Raw genomic sequence first — 22,328 nt, 5'->3', positions numbered from 1 at the left:
GCTGAAAGGAATCATGTGCTGAGCTCACGCCTCCGAGAGGGAACAAGCCTGGGAAAAGCAGTGGCTGAGAGTGGTTGTGTCTCAGCATTAATTTCCTTCATCTGCTTGGCATGTGGCAGAATGAAACAAATACAGTGCAACTTTTATGTGATTTTTTTACAAAGAGTATTTGAGACTACCACAAAGCTGGTCAAGTGATGTTTCTAATGTTACTTTTGCTAAATAATGATGTTATCTTTCTAGAGTCTTCTKTCCAATTCCAGTAAATTAAGGAGAAAAAAAAGTTGAAACTATTAAGAGAAAAAGATGTGTATTCTAAGTTTTTAGTCTATTTTTYTTCTCCATGTCTGCTTATCTCCCCTCACCTTTAACTGTCCATTGCAGTGTTTCACGTCTACAAAACCAGTTTGCATTCAGACATTTTTCTAGATCATCCATTTCTAGGAAGACTTCATCATAATATACTAGCATTTTTCTGCTACTAAGTGATTATTCCCTCCCCCTGTTTTTCCTATCYCATATTAGTGAAAAAATGTAATTTGTTGTGTCCAGGCAAAAATAGGAAACACTGTTTTAGAGAGACCTAGTTTGGTATTGTTGTAATGTTAATGTAATTTTGCTGTCCAGATATAGAGAATGCAATGTGAATACATAACAAGACATAAGGGCCATCCTACTTGTTTCCAATGTTATAAACAACATTTGTTGCATAAAATTAGGTAATGCTGATGTGTTATGAAGTCCATTGTGTCTCAAGGCATTGTATTTGTAGCAGAGGTTTAAAAATTTAAACGATCCACTTTATGAGAGTTCCTTTTGAATTTTGTCTCTCATAACAGTCTTAGTAGTGGACAATGTGAGTCACAGAAATTTGGAAAAAAAACCCGTAACTGTTAATTTAAACAACTTTTAATTTCTAGTCAATTGGAAATGTTTATTTAGAAAAAAAAAAAAATCAAGGTAATCAGTGAGACAAGTCTATTATTTCCCATTCCTTATTGCTTYAAGGTCATGCTTATCTGTCATAATGCACCAAGGTAATCAAGCCCAGTTTTCAGATTTACATGTGAAAACACTCATAAAACTTGGCAGTTGTAGAAAAAGACAAATCAGAATTAGTTGTGGATTATTTTACTTAACATGATTCAAAATGTACCAACAGCCATTAAGAATGTACCTTCTCCTTTACTTTCATGAGAGTGTTTAATATTTTAAGWTGTATTACTGATGTGGCTCGGGCACATGATAAAACATTTTTCATGTTAGAGATGTYACTGTGGCAGGGTAAAAGGGTTTGGGCTTGAGGTTTTTGTTATCTCTGAAGATACTTGATGAAAAAAGATCAGGAGCRTGCAAGACTAACTTTTTGAATGACAGACCCCAGTTTAGTGATCYCTTATGATATTTTAGTGTCTTCTAAAAAAGTACAGAACTAAAAATTAAAGAATTCTGTGAAAAGATAAGAAAATGGAAGTACTGAGGGCAAACATTAAGAGAATTTTAAAAGTCTGGCTTGGTTCCAGTTTTTCATCACTAAACACATCTCAGTTTTCCCTCCATACTTTTCTCTGCTTATGTTAAATTTTTTCAGCTATGTGAGGCCTTATCTTAGGTCACATTTTTTCCTTGTTATGTTTAGATTTTTCCATGTGTTACCCAGATAATCTGGTCATGTCCATCTGCTGTTCTTGGAAATCAGCACTGCATACTGACACTAGGCTCTTCTCTGGGGAACATGGGTGCTAGATGAAGTATTTAAACATCTATTACAGTGATAAATATTTTAATTCTCCTAATTTTGGAGAAAACTAGTYTTATTTAATCAGTCACAACCCTGTATTTTCCTCAGAAGAACATGCAATATAAAACTCTACCTGTCTACATTTTCAGTATAACAATGGAATGCCTTGGAGCTGGCAAAGTAGGAGAGACTGCAGGCTGTCTCTTCAAAACTTAACAGATCTTTAACACAATATTACRTTAAAATATGTATTTTGGTTGCATTGTTTTCACTTCTTAAAAACTGCCATATTCTTTTTCTACCATGATCCAATAAGGATGGGAGGCAGTAGATGGAATTAATTGTGGGTTTGTGAACAGTTTGCTCAGTGGCCTGTGGTGTTCAAGGGACTCTTTCTAGCCCCGTTTTGTGTAACACCAGCCCATGAAGTCCCTAAATTCTTTTAAGTGCTTTGCCATTTAATGGATGCCTCTCAAGAAATCTCTTTGAATTCATACTTTGACTAGTTAAGATTTGTCACTTTCTTCATGATTGCTGGGGCCCTTCTAAACTGATATTTCTCTTCGATGTTACACTTTGGCATAATTTTAATGGCTTATCATGTTCCCTTTAGCCTTCCCCTGCTCTCTTAACTCTGCTTTATTGCATCTTCTTTAGGGATAATGTATGAAAACCTTTTAATCTTGCTGTTGTTAYCTCAAGATACCATAAACAAGGCAATATTTTAATATAAGCACTCGAATCAAACTTTCATTGCAAATTCTATTGTGGGCTCACCAGACCCTCACAGATCATACAGCCTTAATKGAGCTATTATATTGACGAGTTTATGTTAGCCAAATCACTCATCATTCCTTGACAAGAGTAAGAAATATTGAGGCTTTTATAGTCTGCTATAAATTTTCCTGTGGGAGATGGGAGAGAGATTAATTGCACTGGAGGTTAATGCAGTCACTTTAAAAAGGAATATTTTAAATAGCCATAGGAGTGTATTTCTGTGCTGTGCAGAAAGGAGGTCGCTGGAAGTCTTGGTGGTGATTCCCTGTGTACTTGGCAAGAATCTTAACTTGGAAGAGATTAATATGACCTGATTGTAGAAGTTCTAAGGTAGACAACTGAATAAATCCCATGACCAGTACTCTAAAAATCTGTTTTTCTCACCACTGGTTGAAAAGGAACCCTAGACAGCTAGTTCAGGTGGACAATTCTGTGTTGTTGAGTGTGTTTATGTGGAAGAGCTAAATCCTCCTTATTTTACCTATAGAATGRATGTTAGGCTTAGATTCAGCTGTCCAGAAGCTGTGACTGTTGTTCACCAGAAGATTCAAGTCAGCCAGATTTTCTTGGTACTATGGTTTATTCTATCTTAATTACTGATTTCACTGGGAAAAAAAACCAAACAAAACCACGAGCAAGAAAATACAAACCACCCCCTTCCAACACTTGTAAAGTAACTCAAACCTAAAGAAACCCTGAAAATTGGTTGGGTCTTTTGGGGGGCTTTTTGGTTGCTTTAAAATCGGTTTCCTCTTTGAAAAAAAAAGGCAACTTGTGAATAAAATCTAGCAATTCTATGCAAATTGAACTGTTAAGAAACTCAGAACATGAAAAAATGTGAGGTGTGCTGTGTTCAAGATAAGAATAATCAGAAGTTAATTATCTGTAAAATAGAAATTCTGGAGGATGGGGTGAAATTTCAAGGCTTGGGAGCAGAGGGAAGTATTAGAAATTTTTAGAGAAGTATTTTGTCAAAAACAGATCATATTGGAGAGAACAGGGGAAAAAATAAAAAGGGGGACCTTGAGCATACTGGTATGACAGCAGAAATTTAAAAACACTGAGAGACTGGAGGAGTCATGACTGTCAGGTTTCCTTGGGGTTTTTAAATCAGGTTAAATTGGAGCTTGGTGTAAGACCCCAGGGCWTTAACACTGCTTCTGTTGAGCAAAAATCCCTCGTGCACTGAGTCCATTTTGTATTGTAAAGTATCCCAGCTGGAGATCCCTAACTTTCCAAGCATCCTGACAAATACCATACTAGACAGCAGCCAGTGGTTATGTGAAGGTTGCCATGATGTTGGCTCCAACCAAAAAGTTAAATTTAATTTTACAGGAATTTGTATTATATTACTCTTTTGGGTTCTTTGCATTAATGAACTAAGCTTGCAAGAGCAATTATATATGAAAACAGAACAGCTAATCTAAATTTTCAGTAAATGTAGAAGTGACTGGGTGGAACCTGAAGAACGTTTTTTCCTTAGATTTCTTGCTATGGTTGTCAGGGCTCTCTGTCAGAATAAGGACAAGGAGAGCAACATTAGTAAGAGTTAATTAGCCATTCTTGCTCTTCTTTTCTTTGGTTTTAATTTTTTTAAGCCAACCAAATGGAACAACCCCCGCAAAACAGTAACAAAAAAGCACCAAGGGCTCTTGGGTCCATATAATGTTTAATCAAAGTATGTCATTATTGAGAGAATTTTGCCATCTAGTGGACAACAAAACCACCTCAGCTTCAAATTTTACTGCTTTTATTTACTGTCTTCTAGAGCCTGAGGAGTTCCTTTGAACTCAGTACAGATATGAGTAAAAATTTACTCTATGTTTTCATTTTCTGAATTTCTGCATGTCTGTGGTACATCTCTCTGAGGTTTCTGCATGTGCAGCTTTTCAGCATTTGGAGCCTGAGGGTTTTGTGAACCTTAAGCCAAATAACTGAAGTGTTTTCTCACCTTTCATAAGAGAGAATCTGTGTGGCATCATAAAAATGGACACAGAGATTGGACCCCTTTTTTTCTCCAAAGATTTTATGTGTCATTAAAAATAGAGAAAGTAARATACTGATTCCTAAATCTCTTTCCCTCCTCATACATCAGGAAAACTTAGTCTCACCTTGAGAGCCTCAAATTATTTTTATTCCTGCTTAAGCTTTTTGTTTTCTTTTTTCTTATTAATGTATTTAATAATGCACCCACTACCCCAAAAAAAAAGCATCTTAAGCTAATTTTCACATCTTTTGCCCACTGTTAAAGCCAAAGTTGTTTGTGTAGGCTCAGATTATCTGTGTCTGGTTTTCAAAATGTGTCATCCAGAATGTTATGTGGCATTTTGCTTCCATGAAGTTCTGATGTACCTTGGGAAAAACAATGGCTCATTAATATAAAAACTCTCACTGACTTTAATAGTCAGGACATGGAGAGATTTCCTAGATTCTTCCCCACCTCTTGAACTAAATTACAAGCAGGAGACAAAGAAGAGAAAGCCTAATAAGTGTTACTGTTTTATGATGGGTGTGAGATTGGTGGAAAATGGTTGATAATTCTGCTTTTGCCTCCTCTGTATTGCAGTAGTCTTTCTTCCTTGTATAAACTTTAAACTGTACACCCCAAAATCACCACAAGTTGCAGATATTCAGCCTGTGGCTTTCACACTGTGATCTTGCCCTGAGGCCACTGTAGGAAAGCCCTTCTGTTCCTCCCTTGCCCSTGACAGTTCAGAGTATGTCTTGCTTGCCTCCTGGCAACTAGCTATAAATCTGTGTGGAAACTTCTGTTTTTAGAATTAATGGTAAATTTGCAAGCAGTACTATTTCTATGTTCTGTGTGTGGATGAACCCTGTAGTATCAGCCAGGAAAATGTACTTTGCTTCATAGGCATGAAGGGGGAAGCACTTCCTGCTGGAAGGTCACTGCGAGACAAAATCATATATCATATATAATCCAGCATATTTAGAATTAGAGTTACTTCCATATTTAGAAGTAGAGTTACTTCTAAAGATCAGGAAGCAAGGATAAGTTAATTCTCATGAAATAGAAAAAAATATTTTCCCACTTTTCTATATTTTATTTAAAGCTATTTGATGTTCAGTATTTAGAGCAGATCCTAAACATTTTGGTTTTTGGTGCTGATAGACTTAACTGTGATCAAGCTGTGGTGTTACCATGCTGGTCTCTGAGGTAGCTCAGGGACTTTCTATGGCCTGGTGTTGCAGAACTGGGATTGCTATTCTGTGGGCAAAATGAACATGTTTAGAGCCAAGCATGTAAGGAAATAGGGTGGGAGGGGTGATGTTGGGGTTTTTCCTGTTTGTTTGTTTTAGGTTTTTCATAAGTTACTTAGTTTCAGTGAGTTAATTTTTAGCAACTTTCTTTTCTGTGCTAACACCTGAGGCAAAATGAAGAAAGAGCCTTCTGTTGTGATTAATCACAGAAAGTTGTTGTTCTTTCTTTGTAACTGATGATCAAAGAATCTGTAAAACAGGCATGTCTCCTCGTTGTCTTTGCACCCAGAAAACATGTCTGGATAGAAAACAAGCTCGGTGGATGAGAGAGCCTCTTCTGGCTTGTGCTGTTTAATAATATAATAAGCAGACTCTCSCTATTTAATTAGTACTCCTTGAAGTAACATCACTGTTTGATTTAACTACTAGTTCTCATAGTCARTTGGTACAGTAAAGTTAACCACTARTTCAAATATTATCTGGACARCTGAATTGYTGATTATTGATTGAGAATTTTGTCTTAATTTACCCCCTGAAAACAGGTTGAAATATTTATTTCCCCCAGTTTCAATATCAGGTAGCTGAAATGTAGTTCTTCAGTTTTTATTATCTTAGTGATGCATATTGTTTAATGGAACTTCACAAAACAGCAAAGAATTCATTCTGTGTGGTTGTCTGTTTGGGTTTTTGTTGTTGTTTTTATCCTTATATTTTATTACTTTTTGTATTTATCTGTTCTGGTTGTTAACTTGTTGAAGGGACTTATCTTTTTTCTTTAGATTCTTTGGTTAAAACATGGTGTTTTCTTATGTGATTGTTTAGGGTAAGCGATGAAAAAGATGCTCGAGGTTATCTTCAAGCCTTGGCCTCTAAAATGACAGAAGAGCTGGAAGCCCTGAGGAACTCCAGTTTGGGTGCAAGAGCTACCGTAAGACTTTATTTCCATGTGTCAGAAGGTTTTTTGTTTGAAGAAAACACTGATTTGATAGTTTCAGCTGCAGTAATAGTCTGTGTATAGAGACTGCATTAATCAGAAGTTAAACCTTTCAAGAGCTTCCCTCCTGAATAACTAAATAGCAAATTTATTGTTTATCAATTAATTAAACACCAATATCTTTATAATTTGATTTTATCTTCAGTTACAGTTCAAGTAGCTACTTTATAGTCATATATGCATTTGTCGGAGGAACTAATGCTCTTGTTCATGAAAACCTTTCACATATGAAATGTGAATGTCCTTCATAGCTGTCATCTGAATTGAGGCACATTCACAACATCTCTTTGCTTTTCAGATCAGCACAGGATGTTAAYCTTTGCCTATTTATTACTTGAGTTCAAAAATACTACTACTGACATTACTCTTAATTTTAGATTAATTTGGTATTAATGAACTCKTATGTTAAGACATAATAGACTGAGAAACATAGTTGTGGAAGTTAGTTACATTCCTCATTTTCAGCTTCCTTTCCTCTTYCTCTTTCTACTCCCTTTTGTGRTTCTTTCCTAGGACATGCCCTGGAAGATGCGACGCTTTGCAAAGCTGGATATGTCTGCGAGGCTGGAGCTGCAGTCTGCTCTGGATGCTGAAATCCGAGCCAAACAGGCTATTCAAGATGAGCTGAACAAAGTCAAAGCTTCCTGTATCTCCACTGAGTGGTAAGACTGAATTGTTCAGATGCAAATTTACTTTGATACCTCCCAGGAAATGCAATCAAAACATCATTTTAACTCTCTTGTCTGTTGAAATTTGATAATGAGTGATATGCCAGTTTCATGTGTGCATCTATGCAAATATGAAAAAATGTCGTATCTGACTTSATTGTTTGAGCAGCTGAGCACTTACTGGGGAAAGTTGAAATATTGAAGACTTTCAGAGGGGACACTTCCTCTTCAATAAAAGCTAATCTCTYCTAGTTTTGATAAAAAGTTCAAATGCAGAGTCTGGATTTGTATCTTAGAACATACTCTTTTCYGTTCTGCTGATAGCTGCAGTGGGTTAGCTGAATAAAATCAGTGATTTGTACAGTAAGAAGTCATAATAGTTGATGAACTATCATGAATTCTTTTACTGCTTCCTCAGACCTCTCTCTTTCTCACTTCCACCTCACCACCCCCAAAATGGAACTTATTCTGATTTGTGTGAATGCCTGAAAGAGGGGTTGGTAGGAAGTCATTCCATTTCTAGGTGTCCAGCTTTAATTAGCTGCGAGCACTGGTGTGGTTTGCAGCTGTAGGAAAGCACTTGGACAGAGCTGAGATTCAAATATGTTACCTGTAAAATAGGAACATCTGATTTAGAATGCTTTTTAGGCCAGGTAATGTGGTGATAGGCAGCATTGGAGATCCTCTGAGAACAGGAGAACCAGGGTTTGCTTTGACAGGCAAGAATGAGAAATGTGCTCAAATTGCAGAGTAGTGTTACCTGTCATCTGTGAGTCAGAAAGCACTGAAACAAGTAAAGGACTGAGAAAAAACATAGTAGTATCATAGGCACTTAATTAACAAATACATTTTAAAAGCCCCAAATTTTTTAAAACACAGAAAGACATATGGGCTTTTTTTTCTCATTCATGGCATTCAAGCTCATGCAATTACTCAGAAATTAGAAACGTGAAAAACATGAACCTATTTAATAGATAAATTGCTTTTTCCTGAAAACTGAACAGGCCCCAACAGATTTATTCTGGCATTTGAAGACATCAAGAACAAGAGTGACTTGCATCATGGGCTCTCAATGCTTAACATACATTTTTTGTGTTCTTTTGAAGTAAATTGCAAGAATCTGAGAAGAAGAACATGGAGCTTTTGGCAGACATCGAAAGGCTGAAAAAGGAGACAGAAGAGCTTAGATCAGAAAAGGGTATGGCAACTGATATCCAAGTAAATAGTATRTCACATTGGTGGGTACATCTTATCAATTAAGTGTCACCTTGAAACTAAAATATCATACCAACATGTGAGCACAACACTTGTGTGTTGAGATGTACCCACAGCAGCTGCATTTGCACTTCTAATACTTGTAACATGCTTCAGTTTGGTTGATAGCTTTGAACCAGTAAGGAATTATTTGAGTTGGAACTGCATTGTTTTTATTTGGCCTGTGTATGGTGATTTACTGCCAGAAAACTGTTAGAAGTATRGATGAATTTCTAACCTTTCCTCCTTTATGATGGGTGAAGGTATTTAGACATCAATACTGATCACAGTGTTGTGAGTGTTTTGGGCCTGATTACACAGASAGTAAACAACTGCAGAGGAATTCACAGCATTTGTTTGTTTCTGGGATGACTTCACTGATAGGCAATGAAGCCACATAGTGARCAGTGTGCTCCTGAGTGCTTTGCTGTGGTATTAAGAGTATGGTCTGGGATTACTGTTGCATCTGTCCAACGCTGTTTTGCATTGTTGCTGGGAGAAGAAGCTTTTTTGGTAATTCTGCAGYGAAGAAAAAGTCACAAAGATGATTAATCATTGGGCTGATTCTTTGCAGTTTCTGTAGTAGCTCTAATGTTTGTGTCTTATGTGTCTTACATGGAAAGAAGTATTTTTCAGCCCAAGTGGAATTACCTGATTTTCTGTAGGGAACTATGTGAACTCCAGAATGTCAATACCCTGGCAACAATTGCTGCATTGGGATGTCAAATATTGTTCACCCTTTCCAACCTAATGGCCTGTCAGTCAATAAAGTATTAAAGTTTGCATTCATCACCTATATATAATCCTCCCAGTGCTGACTGACTGGGAAAAATAATTCAAACTTATACAGAACATTAAAAAAGGGTGTCATTTAGCAAGTAAGACTTAGGGAATTGATACCTTTTCATCTTGATGCTTAGCACTTACACTAGGATTATGCTTCTTCCAAGTGCTTGGAGAGAAGCTCTTGACAGCATCTCTGTGGAGACAAAAATACTGTGTCATCTTTACCTTTCATCTATATATTCTTGAACTGTCTTAAATATTATGCATGGTTACTTGACTTTTAAAATCTTCCTTTCCGTTAAATAATATTATGAATTTATAATTAACCTTTTACTCTGTATTTTTTCCAGTGTTTAAAACCTTACTGTTTTGGTGAGATAAGGATAAACTTTTACTCTTTTCTTAAACAGTCAAAAAGAAAGTACTGTTTAAGGAAACATGAGTCATGTTTCTTAATAGAATTAAATTACTAATACTCTACTACAAGTATTCAAATAGTTTGATAGAAATACACCTTAATCTAAATCCTTACCATCTTTGGAGTTGGTTTTGTCTTACAGGAAGAAATATATTGCTGTTTGAATCATGACCTGTAGAGAAGAGTCAAATGTAGTCAATGTACAATAGTCGAGTAACTAGCAGTGTGTGGAAATTGATTTCTAGGAAGGGATTATTTGGATTAGCACCTGAATCCTTTCCTGTTTATAAATATATTCCAGAAACTTAGTCATTTAAATTTAGAAATTTAGTGGGAAAAAGATTGCTAAAAATAATCCATAAAGCAGCCAGTAATTCGAAAATTGGGTGTAGTATTTTACTGTTATTTCAGTGTATTTATATTTTGAAGAGGAAAGGGTTCTTTATAACTTCACTATTCACTGTGCATTATATTTAGAGCATATAGGGTGATATGGCTAATTAGAGCAAGACACTGACTTTTTTTTTAAGGAATGGATGACTTTTGATAGCATCATTCTTTTGAGATGCAAACAGTCCTGCAGGTTCTGGTCATAATAAATATACATGTATGTGTATATAAGGTATTTACAGCATTCAGGAAAATAGAGTTCATACACATCTGTGAACTATAAACTCTCACGCAGTAAGCTGGATTAAAAAAGAAGAAGAAGTAAAAAAATACCATTTGGAGCAATTTAAAATACCAGCTGAGGTGTGGCAGCCTCTGCAGCTCCAGGGAGAGTGTTCCTGTCCTGCACACTTGGCTGAGATCACTGAAATGATGTGGTGTGACAGGGACATTGGAAGCTTCACCCAGGATTATGTTACTGCTGGGCACTCAGCAGTGAGAGGTGGCAGACTGGCACAGACCATGGGTCAAGGAGCCCATCTTGTTTGGAAATGCCATGTTTTTGTTGGCTCCAGCTGCCCTGGCATGGTGGGATGTCCCACGTGTGACTAGAGCAGGGATGGCACCTGCTGCATTGATGTGTRCTGCAAATGGATATGAGCACATTAGAAACCAGTGCCTTCTGCATAACAGACACAAACATACAACTTGTTTTCACGTGGAATTCACACCACACATATCCTTGCYTGGGAAAGGTTCATGAAACCCATGCTTGTCTGGTAAAAAAATCTTCTTTCTTCTGGAAAGGAAACCAAATATACAGCTTACTTCAAAAATATAGGTGTTTCAGGTGGACACTCAGTCTCTGATTCAGGAAGGCAAAGGTCCTCCATGAAAAGGTTATTTTTCTGTAGCTTAAAAACCTGCTGCTGTTTTCTAGGTGTAAAGCACCAAGACTCACAGAATTCTTTCTTGGCATTTTTGAATGCGCCTACCTCTGCTCTGGATCAATTTGAAGTAAGTGCACAGCTRTTTTAACTCTGTTACGGTGGAACTGGTGTTGTGTGCAAGTGATGTGCAAATTTGCTGAGAATRTGCTACTGTATTTTAATTGTATTKCTCTARTAATATTTGTGTRTAATAATATGTGAGAATTGTTTGTYATTTCYATTGCTGGCTGTCTTCTCTYGASTKCTAGTAATYACAGTGAATTCTMTCTCWAACYTTGAATGCAGAAATATGCCTGAYTTTGCARTGAACTTGWAAAGCATAGTTRTTCAAATGGCTTTTCTTTCTATTCAGAAAAATATTTAGTAATGCAGGTAGTGGTTTGGTAAAAATGAGAGGAAGTATATAAATCATTCTTGACTGTATCCYATGAAGTCATTGGTATTGTGTATTAGGTTGTTTCCATGTTCTGTTCATTTCACACAGGTCTGTAAAATCCAGATAATTGCTGTTCATCTTCTCTCCACAGATCCTATTATTTAAACAATGAATCTGTTTAATATCTTTGTCCCTTCTAGACAATGGAAATGTTTAGGTAGGAAGCCTGGTAGAAAAAAATTGAAACAATAATACATTTWTTGTCTTCKTTTTTAATCAAGAGTAAGCAAAGCATCATCTTTCTTTTAAAAGAACAGCTGAGATGAAATATTGGTCACACTGAACTTAGAGGATGCAAGGCACCACCTTTACAGTTAGACATTAATCTGAAGTTTGCCCATGTTTTCTTGATGCAAGTACAGGATCATCACATTAAGCCATGAAAGAGCATAATCCTGCTGTTACTGRTGTCCCAAMATTTTCTTTCTTTTCATTATGTATTCACTAATTCACTGTTCTCTCTTCAAGYCATGGTTAACACCATTTAAAAATTTTCTTCATAATAATTTCTCTTATAAGTTAACTTCAGTATAAGAATCTTGTTGGGAGCATAGGAATATTATTTTATTGAGTATATACTGGAAAAACACTGGTTTCTTTACAGATAGTACATGAATTAATTGTCTATGAAAGGCAATTAATGAAAACTTACTGAGGTAACTGTTACTGCCACTTGTTACTTAGAGTTTTTTATTTTTGCACTTTTATTTATATTGAACAGTTTTCTTCATCCATCTCTCTCTCTCTCTCTCTCTCTCTCTTTTTTTTACTGCTGTTTTCATTAAAATAGGATTCCTTTTCCTCCTCTTCATCCTCATTGATTGATTTTATGGATGACGTAAGTCTGACTTTCAACCCAGTAAACCCCTCAATAACAGATCAGTTGATTGATTTGGAATAATCAAACATTAATGCAGTCAACTTAAAAAATCTGCAAGTGCAGTGAGAACAAATATTTCTGTAATAGCACCCTTACACCTATTCAYATAGATAGGTGTTCTGTTTTGAAATAAATGCTTTTCTTTAGGTGCAGGTGAAGAATTCTTAATTGCAGATAGTTTTTCTGATGGGCAAAAGCTGCATTTAGGCCTTGTCTATTGATATGGCCTGTGGAAAATGGTTCCAAAATCACCAGCACATTTATTAATTTAATTCTTTTGCTTCATATTATTCTTTATCATGAGTTGTTTCCACAAGTTTTCTAATCACTTCTGTTAAAATGTTTTCTTTGCATACAGTTAATTTCTGTTTGCTCAGATTAAATATTTTCTCATTTTTAGCCTGCATTGCAAGAAATCATTTTCACTATGACTGAAGTGAACTTGCTACTTTTTATTACCATTTGAGATGCAGGTTTTCTGTCAGGACTTTGTTTAAWTATTCCCACTACTTAATTCCATACTAAGGGAATTGAGTTAAAAGCTGAAAATTGACTGCATTATATTTCTTCCAAACTGAAGTAGTAGGCACATGAAAGTAATTAGCAATAAACTTTTTGAAATCCAGTTGTGTAGAGCCCCATCCATTACAGCTCTGTAGGTATAATTGTGTGTGTGTGTSTGTGCTTGTGGATATGTTTATACACATTCACACATATTTATACATTTGTGTTTAACACAGTGTAATCCTATTGGCATTGAAATGTCATACAATTCATTTTATTTGAGAAATGTCTGCTGGGAAGGGTATAGCAAAGAGGATGAGGTATATGGGCATTTTCTGCTGCTTTCATTTCCTTTCACATACTTGGAAAAAATGCTTTTCTCCTGGATGCTTTCTCTCTGTTAATCAGGTATATACTCCAGACAAAATGTGAAGGTTCATCTGTGGTATCATAATAGAAGGCACTTACCTGCTCTTTTGGATAGCATACAGAAAACTTCTGGCCTGCTGATATTGTTGGAATTCTCTTACACAAAAAATAAAACAGTTTCCTGTCATGTAAATCCACAAAAATAAATAATATKTATATTCTTTATCCAAAGAATAAAGGGAGTTAAAGAAATGTTCCATATTACCTGAGTTTTAGGAACACTTAGTTTGTATCAGCAGGTTCTTTTGTAGAAATTTATCTTTAAAAATAACTAAAAGATTCCCTTAAAATTTGTTAAGAGAAATAAAGTATATATATGGCAGTCACTAATAATGTTCTATTTTGCAAGGGGAAGCTTAGAACAAGAATATTTTCCTGGTTGCTCTCTAGTTAGTTTTGAAGGACTTCAGTACTTCATTTTGTRTTTACTGTTGGTTGTTTTTTTGTTYGTTTGTTTTTAAAGAAGGCAACATTTTTTTCTTGTAATATTTTGATGAAATTACTTTTATTTTTTCTCTATGCAAGTGAATAATTTTCAACTGTTGGCATACATCCTTTAATAKCAATTCTTCTTGATTGGCCTACCCAGATCAAACCTTTGCAGAAACCCACCTTTTAGTCTTGGGTAAAGTTTTGTGTATTAATGTATRTATTGTTGCATGTAGATAGCTTCCTGCACATGGAGTCAAACTTCCCCTGTTCAGTGTTCAATTYGGGACCAACGAGAGTGAATTTTTCTTTGTTCCACTGGGCAAAATTTCATCTGTGGGCTGGACTGKCCAGGGACTTATGTCTCTAACACCAAAGCAGGATGCCCTCTCATTTGACAAAACTGCAGAAAGTAAAGASTTGCTTGCTCAAAGAAGGAAGAGCACCTTGCAGAGAAATACRAGACATTCTGTCTTTATTAGAAAGAGAGATAAAGTTGGTATCTGTGGTAGTAGATGAAAAGTGGTATCATTCACTTTGGCTGAAAGTTAGTTCTGCATCYTTGATTTATTGGGCAATCATTTGATTCATTCACAGCATAATTTATAGTCTTTGAATTATCTAAATGAATGGTTATTTATGATTTAGCTCATTCAGTTGGTTTAGTATCAATATATTAGATGGACTTCAATTGCAATAAGGATATTAAAATTCCCTTCCCACTGGATGTGACCTCCATTGCCTTTCYAATGTCTCTTTTTGGCAGTGGCTACCTTGAAGGGCAGCATTTCTTGCAGCATCTCCAGAAGAATTAATCTCTTCTTAGTCCAACCTGAGGAGTGTGTGGGTTCTTTGTATTAAGACCAAGGATGAATTAGAAATCCTCATGTCAGACTCAAGCAGTGCTGCAGTATTGCATGGGGTTCAGGAAAGCCTCGTTCGTAATCAAGAACCCCAAATAAATATTTCTAAGGGTCTATATTGTTTCCTCAGACTCTGTGCTTCATTAAGGAAGGACAGAGCATGTAAGATAATGTGCAGATGCAGTTGCAAGGCATTCCTTGCAGGATTTCTGAAGTCTGTGTAGCGCACAGATGTGTGCACAGCAGTGGGTTTCCTGGGGTAGGGATGGCTTGTGTGTGCTTGTGTCTCTGTCATCCAAATAACATMATTATTTATAGCACTCTCTGAATGACTGGAGTTAATTCTAATTTTTCCAATGAGGAAAACAGTAGTTTTGCAATTTCTGCTGGAGAGAAGTAAAAATAGATGTCCTGCTGCCTCTGTAGCCTGCAGATGGTGAGCAAGAAGTGGTAGCTCACTACTCAGATGAGCAGTCGTCGCTGTTGGTTCGTGCCTTGAAAAGATGCTGGGTCAGGTTGGCAGGACTSGTGCCTAAATCCTCATAGCTGTGACAGAAATGTTCAGAAACATGTTCAGAAACAATTCTTGTATTTCCTCTGCACACCAGGGAGCAGGAATGTGTTTGCAGTACCTGGWGTCTGAATTTGGTGGGGAGGGAAGTCACCCTCAGTGACTCCAGCAGAGTAAATCCTTACAGCTGTTTCTCCTGTGTGTTGCAGGCTGTCTCAGTAACATTGTCKAGGTGTTAAGTCTCCCCATGTTCTCTGGAAGTGTCTAACAGTGGAAGTGTTGGGTTTTGTTTCTTTGCCAGGTGGATCTTTGTGTATCCYGCTAGCTATGAGAAGCAATCAACTTGTTTTATTTAAGGATGAATTTTTGATTATTTCATAACAATAAAATGGAATCCCATTTTCTCTTGACAAAATTATTTYCCCCACATGCTCAAAAATACTATTTTTCCCCTGTTGCTAACACATTACAAATCAGAAATAGATTTCTTAAGTCCTCCTGCAGTCTGTCCTCACACGCAGTCTCCATGGGCTTTGGCTASACTAAACAAATCCGAACTATGTAARTAGCCACAGAATAAATGGTCTTCTGAATTCTTATTATTGATCAGAATAAGACATAGTAGTGTGTGGTGAGAGCCTTGATTTTACCTGAACATTCATAATTAAGTTGAGCAAATCTGGTTTATAATGATACTTTAAATTGGGCATAACATGTCTCCAGTAGATGACTTAATTCATCTTCTTCAAAGCACAGAGATGCCAACTGCAAATTAATAGTGCAATGTAGTCTGTAGTTTCAGTTGTCCAGTGTGAGACTATGGACTTTAAATAGCTGTTCCTTTTTTTTTTTTTTTTTTTACTGCAAATTAATAGTGCAATGTAGTCTGTAGTTTCAGTTGTCCAGTGTGAGACTATGGACTTTAAATAGCTGTTCCTTTTTTTTTTTTTTCTTTTAATGTTTCTTCCCTCTTGTTGCCCCAGAATATCTTGTTTCTAAAATACTTGTAAAAATGAACATGCCTGTGTGTGTCTAAACACTACCTCTGGAGGTACAGAGTGAGGAATTCTGAGGTGATGTATGTGTCACTGTTTGGTTTTGTAACATATTCTTCTCCTTTCTTTGTTAAAGCGCTCTCCTTCCTGTATTCCAGCTAACAAAGGCAGACGTGTAAGAGGCTGTCTTACTCTATGTGGCCCTTTATTTTTTTGCCTGTTGTGTCCATGCCTATGTTTAATGTATGGATTGTGTATTTACCTCACTGCATGTCTTGTGCTGCTGCTGCTGCTGTTTGCTGCTGCTGTGCTGTTTGTTGTTTTACAGCTGTGGGCTCAAAGCTTTTGGAGTATTTCATTTGGCAATCCTACAAGCAGAATATCTCTGAAAGTGGGAGAAGATGCTTTAGGGGCTTTCTCATTTCAGTGTGAAAGATCTGTGTAGAAGTTGGTCAGRCAGATGCAGGTTGGGAAGATGAGCAAACATCAAATGAAGGCCTGTTTGCTTCCTTGCCCTTAGCAGAGGGCATGTGTTAAGTCAAGGGAATTGCCCATAGAAGGTCAAAGTTTGGCATTTGGGAAGCACACCACAGCAAATGATAGAAAATATCACAGTACAAAGATAAATAAATGTGAACTGGGGAATTGAGTAAATGGAGGGTCAGAAAAATTCATGCAGAGATGGATATGTTTTAGCTGGTTAAGGTGGAAAAGTGTATGGTGTTTCARAAATGAAAGTGAGTTTTTAAATACGTGTTTACACGTGTTATCAAAGCTTTGTCAGACTGAATTCCTGCCAGTTGTGCTGTGTCTGTTTTAATCCTGTATTGCCACTCTTGTTTCTTTTATACACATGTGATGGTAGGGATAGGTAAGCATACAAAGCATTTTTGTTGAATAYTCAATAAATAAGCAGAAATGCCCAACAGCTCTAACAATGTCCTTACCCATGCAGTTCAAAGAAYACTGCTGAGTCTCTCAGGCAAGCTTACAGTAACTGCTTGTTTCTGTTGGTGGTGTCTCCAGTTGAGAAGTTCTCCCTGGTCCASATGTGTTTGTACACTGGCCAGCTTTGGGTCAAACCTGCACATGTGGACAGCTATGCACAGTCCTGTGGRAGGCAGCAAGGCTGTTACAATTTGGTAGGAAACAGTGAAATCTGCTTTGGATAATCCAGTGGATTAGTTTAAAACCAGTTTGAATGGTGTTAACGTGGTCTTCCTCAACTGTTGACCATATCRTTGAGTCAGGTTGCTTTTGTGCTTCTTCTTATTAAAGCCAGGAACCTGAGATTGCTGCAGCAATTCAGYTTATGGCCCTTGTTTCTGCACTAAAGGCAGTGATTAAATTCCCTTCTGCAATGGTGGGTCAGGTTCTGTGTGTTCTGTGGGCTTTTTAAGTAAAGTGAAAATATATTTGTTACTGTTTCAGCAGTTGTCTTCAACCACAAAGGCTTTGTAGCACATTCCAAAAAGGTTCCATCACTGATGTCAGGCTTATGCTACATTTTTTTCATAGACACCATGAAAATTCTTTGGTATTCAGATGCTGCTTTGAAAGGGAAAACCCTTGGAGTGTCTGGAAACATTTATGAAATGATAGATTAAATCTCTGAGTTGAACTTGTCGGAGAAAAGGAGTGTCTGTTTCTTGCTATGAAAATAATTTCCTGTAGTTACTCATTGGGCTTATAATTTAGCAACATTTTTGAGGAGGAGGTAGAATTGTTGAAGGTTAAACAGACTTTGAGTGGACTCCAAGTTATCACATTTTCAGACTGGATTAGAAAGGAGTTTAAAATAATTGAAACAWGTTACGTGTTTGGGGATTTTCTACTTAAGGCATCAGTGTTTTTAATACTGGGTAAAGCTTTCAATTATTATTTGCTTCTGATAAATCTGAGCGCAAAATGTTTCCTTTACTGCTACTTTTTGCCRCAATGCTTGAGGAACATGATGTATGTGTAGTAAACAGGTGTATCCCTGTGCGAGAATTTCTTATTTTCATTTCAGAAATACTTGCAGGCATGTTAATAAGCCTAAGCTGATAAAACTGATGAGCATTCTCCACCAGATAATTTTTTTGAAGTGTAAAAGTAGAAGCCATCAAACTTAACTATTAAAAAAAAATATATATATATATATATAAAACTAGCAACTGCACCTGTTCGCTACTGTGACTGAGCTTTTGAAGAACAGGACTGTGTGTGCATGTATAAAATTGGCTTGGCTATATAATTGATTCCCAAAAAAGCAGTAAAGTTTGTGGAATTCTTGGGATTGTCAGTGGTAAGTGAGATGAGAAACACTGGAATGTTCAAATGCTTTCTGTAAACATGGCTGCATATTTTAGTTTGTCTGCAAGCTTGCCAAATCCTTGGCAATGGAGAACTGATGATAGCACTGCTCCAGAAAACTGAGGCATGCCATGGAGCCTTCTGCAGGCCTGCAGCTTTTACTTTTATTATTAGTGGAAAAAAGCATTTTCACCTTTTTTTTTCTTCTTAAATATAATTTTACATAGAAAACTTTGTGGAGATGTCTTGTTTTCAAGGAAGAATCCTGCCTTCTCTCATTTTTTCAGCTGTACTAACAAAAGATGACTTGTTACCCAAGATACCTGTTTCTACCTGTGTGGCTTGTTCAGTATAGCTGTGTTGGGCTTAGTTTCATTCTKTATATTAAGGAGTAGGAAAATATTCTCCAGAAGAAACTATATTCCTGGTAAGGATGTTCCTGTGGTTCAAGTGGAGTGCAAAACCCCCTCARTTCTCTGTGAATATAATCATCACTACCCTCAGGTTACACACTGCTCTGCCATTTCTCCTTTTTTCTCCTGAACATGTTTGCAGGAATTGACATGGGCTGTGTGAGAATTCACTCCTAACAAATCCCTGCTATCAGTGGACAAAACCCCGTAGTGTTTGGAAAATATTTACCCTTGAGAAATGCTGAATTGCAAGTGTCTTTGAGTGGTTATTGGGGCCCTGAACTAGCAGCTCTTATGCATGTGCTTAACTTTCAGCAGAAGCCTTGGCGTGTTTACATGCAACAATTTTTATTCCATTTTTGTACTTTTAATTGGAAAGTTGCTTAAAACTGAAATTTTATCCTCTCAGTTCTCTCTTAGGAATTCTACTGCTCCAATATCTTATTTTGGTAAGAGCTGAGAAGTCTTTTTTAATGATGTCTTTGATTTATTTCTTTGGTTGTTTTTTTTTTTTTTTTTTCTCTTGAATTGTTCTCCTAGATTGATTCCGTTGAGAATTTTACATTGTCTAATACTCCATCACGGGATGAAGATAGCAAGTCTCACCTCCATTCGAGATCAAGGTCTCCTTCTACAGCTAGTGAGATTGAACCAATTGAGGTACTTCAGTGTTGAGAGATATTTGTGTTGTTTTGTTTGGTTTTTTATTTGTGAGTAACAGTTTCATTGGGTTTCATTGGATAAAAAAGACTATTGCAAATCTTTTATTTAGGATGAAGCTCACTCTTCTTCAGCAAGACTATTTAGGACCTTGTAATAGCCTTCTGCACTRGTGGTGAACTGTGTCTTGGGGAATGTTGCATTTTCTTTCACATATGGTTAATTGAATAGGGATGAGAACTATGAATCAATCGATAGTTGTCTCTCTTCGTAGCATATCCTCAGTTATGAATATTTAAGAAATGTTGGCACAAAGATAATGTTAAATGTAGATTGAAAAAACACACTTTGAAGCCCTGCAGAAAGTCTTGTTATTACAAAACGTTAACCAGACTGCAACTGTAATAATTTATCCCCTTCCTCTGTTTAAAAAATTACCTTGGTGGATATTTTACATTAGGAAAATATCCAAATAGGATAATGTGAAGTTGGTTTTGACATGTAGGATATGAATCTTGCACTTCATTTTACTGAGAAATAATAATTTAGTTTTCTGAATGCTTTCCTGCATTAATCAGTTCGGTTTCATGGCTGGGATTCTTGGGGATGGGGTAGGTGGGACAACAGGGTCTTTTTCCTTTATCCAGGCTGTCTCTGATAGTGTGTTCTTGATGTCCTATTGATCCCTTGGGTTATCAGGTTACAGATCATCCTCCCCGTTCACTTCACACACCGACCATGAGGACARCGTATATTGGCTCGGGACTCTCTGCACCAAAGGTATCCTGTCAAGCATCCACACTTTTTATGGAGCAAGGGGGATTTGTCACTCCTGGGCTACAGCAGCAGGAGGACTGGTTATCACACTGATCTTTCCAGAACTGCCTAGAAGGAATGTTTATGTGCAAGCTGGTTGCTTTCAAGCATTTAAAAATCTTCATTCTTACATTATGGGGTGTGACAGGTTGCACTAGGAATTCCAGTGGAGTAGTACACAGGCATTTGATTTTAGGAAAACCAGTAATTTGGACTTCAGAAAGAGATAAAAGAGCCAGAATGTGAGGAAAGGAAGGAGATATCCTAGAAAGAGCATTTTCTGACATGTGTCTGATCAACGTAGCTCAGCTCTTTGTATATAAGAAAATGTTGGATTAGCACATCTGTGTGCTAATTAGATACTTATTCTTGAGAAAAGGCAAGGAGTAACCCTAAAAATGAAACCGTAGATTTGCCTGTTTTTAAGCAGCGTCACTGTGAGTGCTACAGGCAGCATTCCAGCACTGGGCTGGGAGAAGGATTTACAATTTTTCTGTCTTYTGGATTTTTAYTTGCATAAATACTGATTTTRCGTCAGTTGTTGAAATCATTTTGCTGTTACCAAATAAGCCAGTGTATGCTAATTCCCAGTGGATTATGTCTATTCAAGCAAACAAAGAATAAATACAAGCTATTAAAGGAAAGATTTTATTGTAAAAGTTTTGAAAATGACTCGGTGGTTTAGGAATCTTTTGTATATATACAAATGAGTTTTTCTGGCAACTAATAATAAAGTGTAAGTAAGCTTTTCCAATAGATCTGTTTCTCTGYTTTGATAAATTGCATAGTAGCAGAAGGTTCATTTGTGTAAAGGAAAGGTAAAAAGTTTGAGCAGACAGTATTCTGTTGGCAGCATCTTAGTAGATCAATTAAAAAATASTGTAAGTGCACTTGGGATCTTGTGAAACAGATTTTACTGTGCACATAATTCAATTTTTGCAAACATTTTGTTCAGTAATGATTTGCTTTATAATTCATTATGTCCTGTAAAGAACCTTCTTACGTTTTGATTGCGTCAGTTTTTAAAGCTGGGTGTTGTTTCCCTGCAAGTTTCAAAACAGAGCATTCTTCTGTAGAGAGAAAGCTGCCATTGTAACAGTAAAGCTGGCATTAAATATGGRTAAGTTGGAGCTCTTAGCTGTGATATCTTATACTCTGGAAAACAAGGAAGTGAGCAAAATTTTAAYATACCTACTCCTCAAAGTAATTGGCAAAATTGTCTTATTTCAGTTCACGTACATGATCAGGTTGTTTTGGACAATCTTTGCATTCATCCTGTGCTCCAGCCTTTCTCCCCAGTAGTTATTTCACTGTGAGTTTTTATAGAAAAGCAAAGCAGCTTCCTGGATTTTATATAAGGCCATCTGTGAATCATCCTGCCACGTTACGTAGGCCTTTAGCCTTTATATAGCAGCATCAGCACGGCCATCCTTGAGGAGAGAGAGAGAATTAAACCACTTACTCATGGACTCTGTGTTCCCAAGGAAAAACAGGAARATAAACCCTTTCAAAATCAACTTCATCTGTCAACTTCAGCTCTTGCCTTTAAATTGTGTATTTTGCAATCACCTCTGCCGAACACCATAAAAGGGAACTCTGTCAGGGCTTTTTGGCATAACATTTAAAATTTTTTARAAGTCTACTATTTTTCTTTTAACTAAGGCAACACTCCTTACAGAGGAGCACTGAATTTGCAGCTTAGAAAATACTGTTGTGGGTTGACCTGGGCTGTCAGTCAGGTGCCCACCAAGCACATGCTTATTCTGGAGTGTAATGGAATCATTTTGGCAGCATTCCTATCTGCAGTGGAAGCAAACTCCTGTTCTAAGACAAGGTGCAGTTTCCACRGCTTTGTTTACAGAGGATGCTTTAAATTATCAGCAACGAGCACTGTGATAAG

The 22,328-nt window shown here is 36.7% G+C and overlaps 1 protein-coding gene across 6 annotated transcripts in view; it reads left to right on the top strand.

Annotated features, from left to right (window-relative positions):
• The window catches only part of CDC42BPA (CDC42 binding protein kinase alpha), a 178,639-nt gene that overhangs the window by 128,059 nt on the left and 28,252 nt on the right, over window positions 1-22,328 (top strand). For all 6 annotated transcript variants that reach the window (XM_057374879.1, XM_057374878.1, XM_057374877.1 and 3 more), the window contains 6 exons: window positions 6,560-6,665; window positions 7,245-7,393; window positions 8,506-8,597; window positions 11,188-11,264; window positions 19,493-19,612; window positions 20,312-20,392. In XM_057374879.1, the coding sequence (XP_057230862.1) occupies window positions 6,560-6,665; window positions 7,245-7,393; window positions 8,506-8,597; window positions 11,188-11,264; window positions 19,493-19,612; window positions 20,312-20,392 (625 nt within the window). The remainder of the gene's footprint in view (window positions 1-6,559; window positions 6,666-7,244; window positions 7,394-8,505; window positions 8,598-11,187; window positions 11,265-19,492; window positions 19,613-20,311; window positions 20,393-22,328) is intronic.

The sequence above is a fragment of the Malurus melanocephalus genome, unplaced genomic scaffold (genome assembly GCF_030028575.1).
Source record: "Malurus melanocephalus ecotype Western Australia unplaced genomic scaffold, MMel_1.1 scaffold_235, whole genome shotgun sequence".
Lineage (NCBI taxonomy): Eukaryota > Metazoa > Chordata > Aves > Passeriformes > Maluridae > Malurus > Malurus melanocephalus.
Note: the sequence above shows the minus strand (reverse complement) of the source record. Positions and strands in the feature narration are given on the sequence as shown.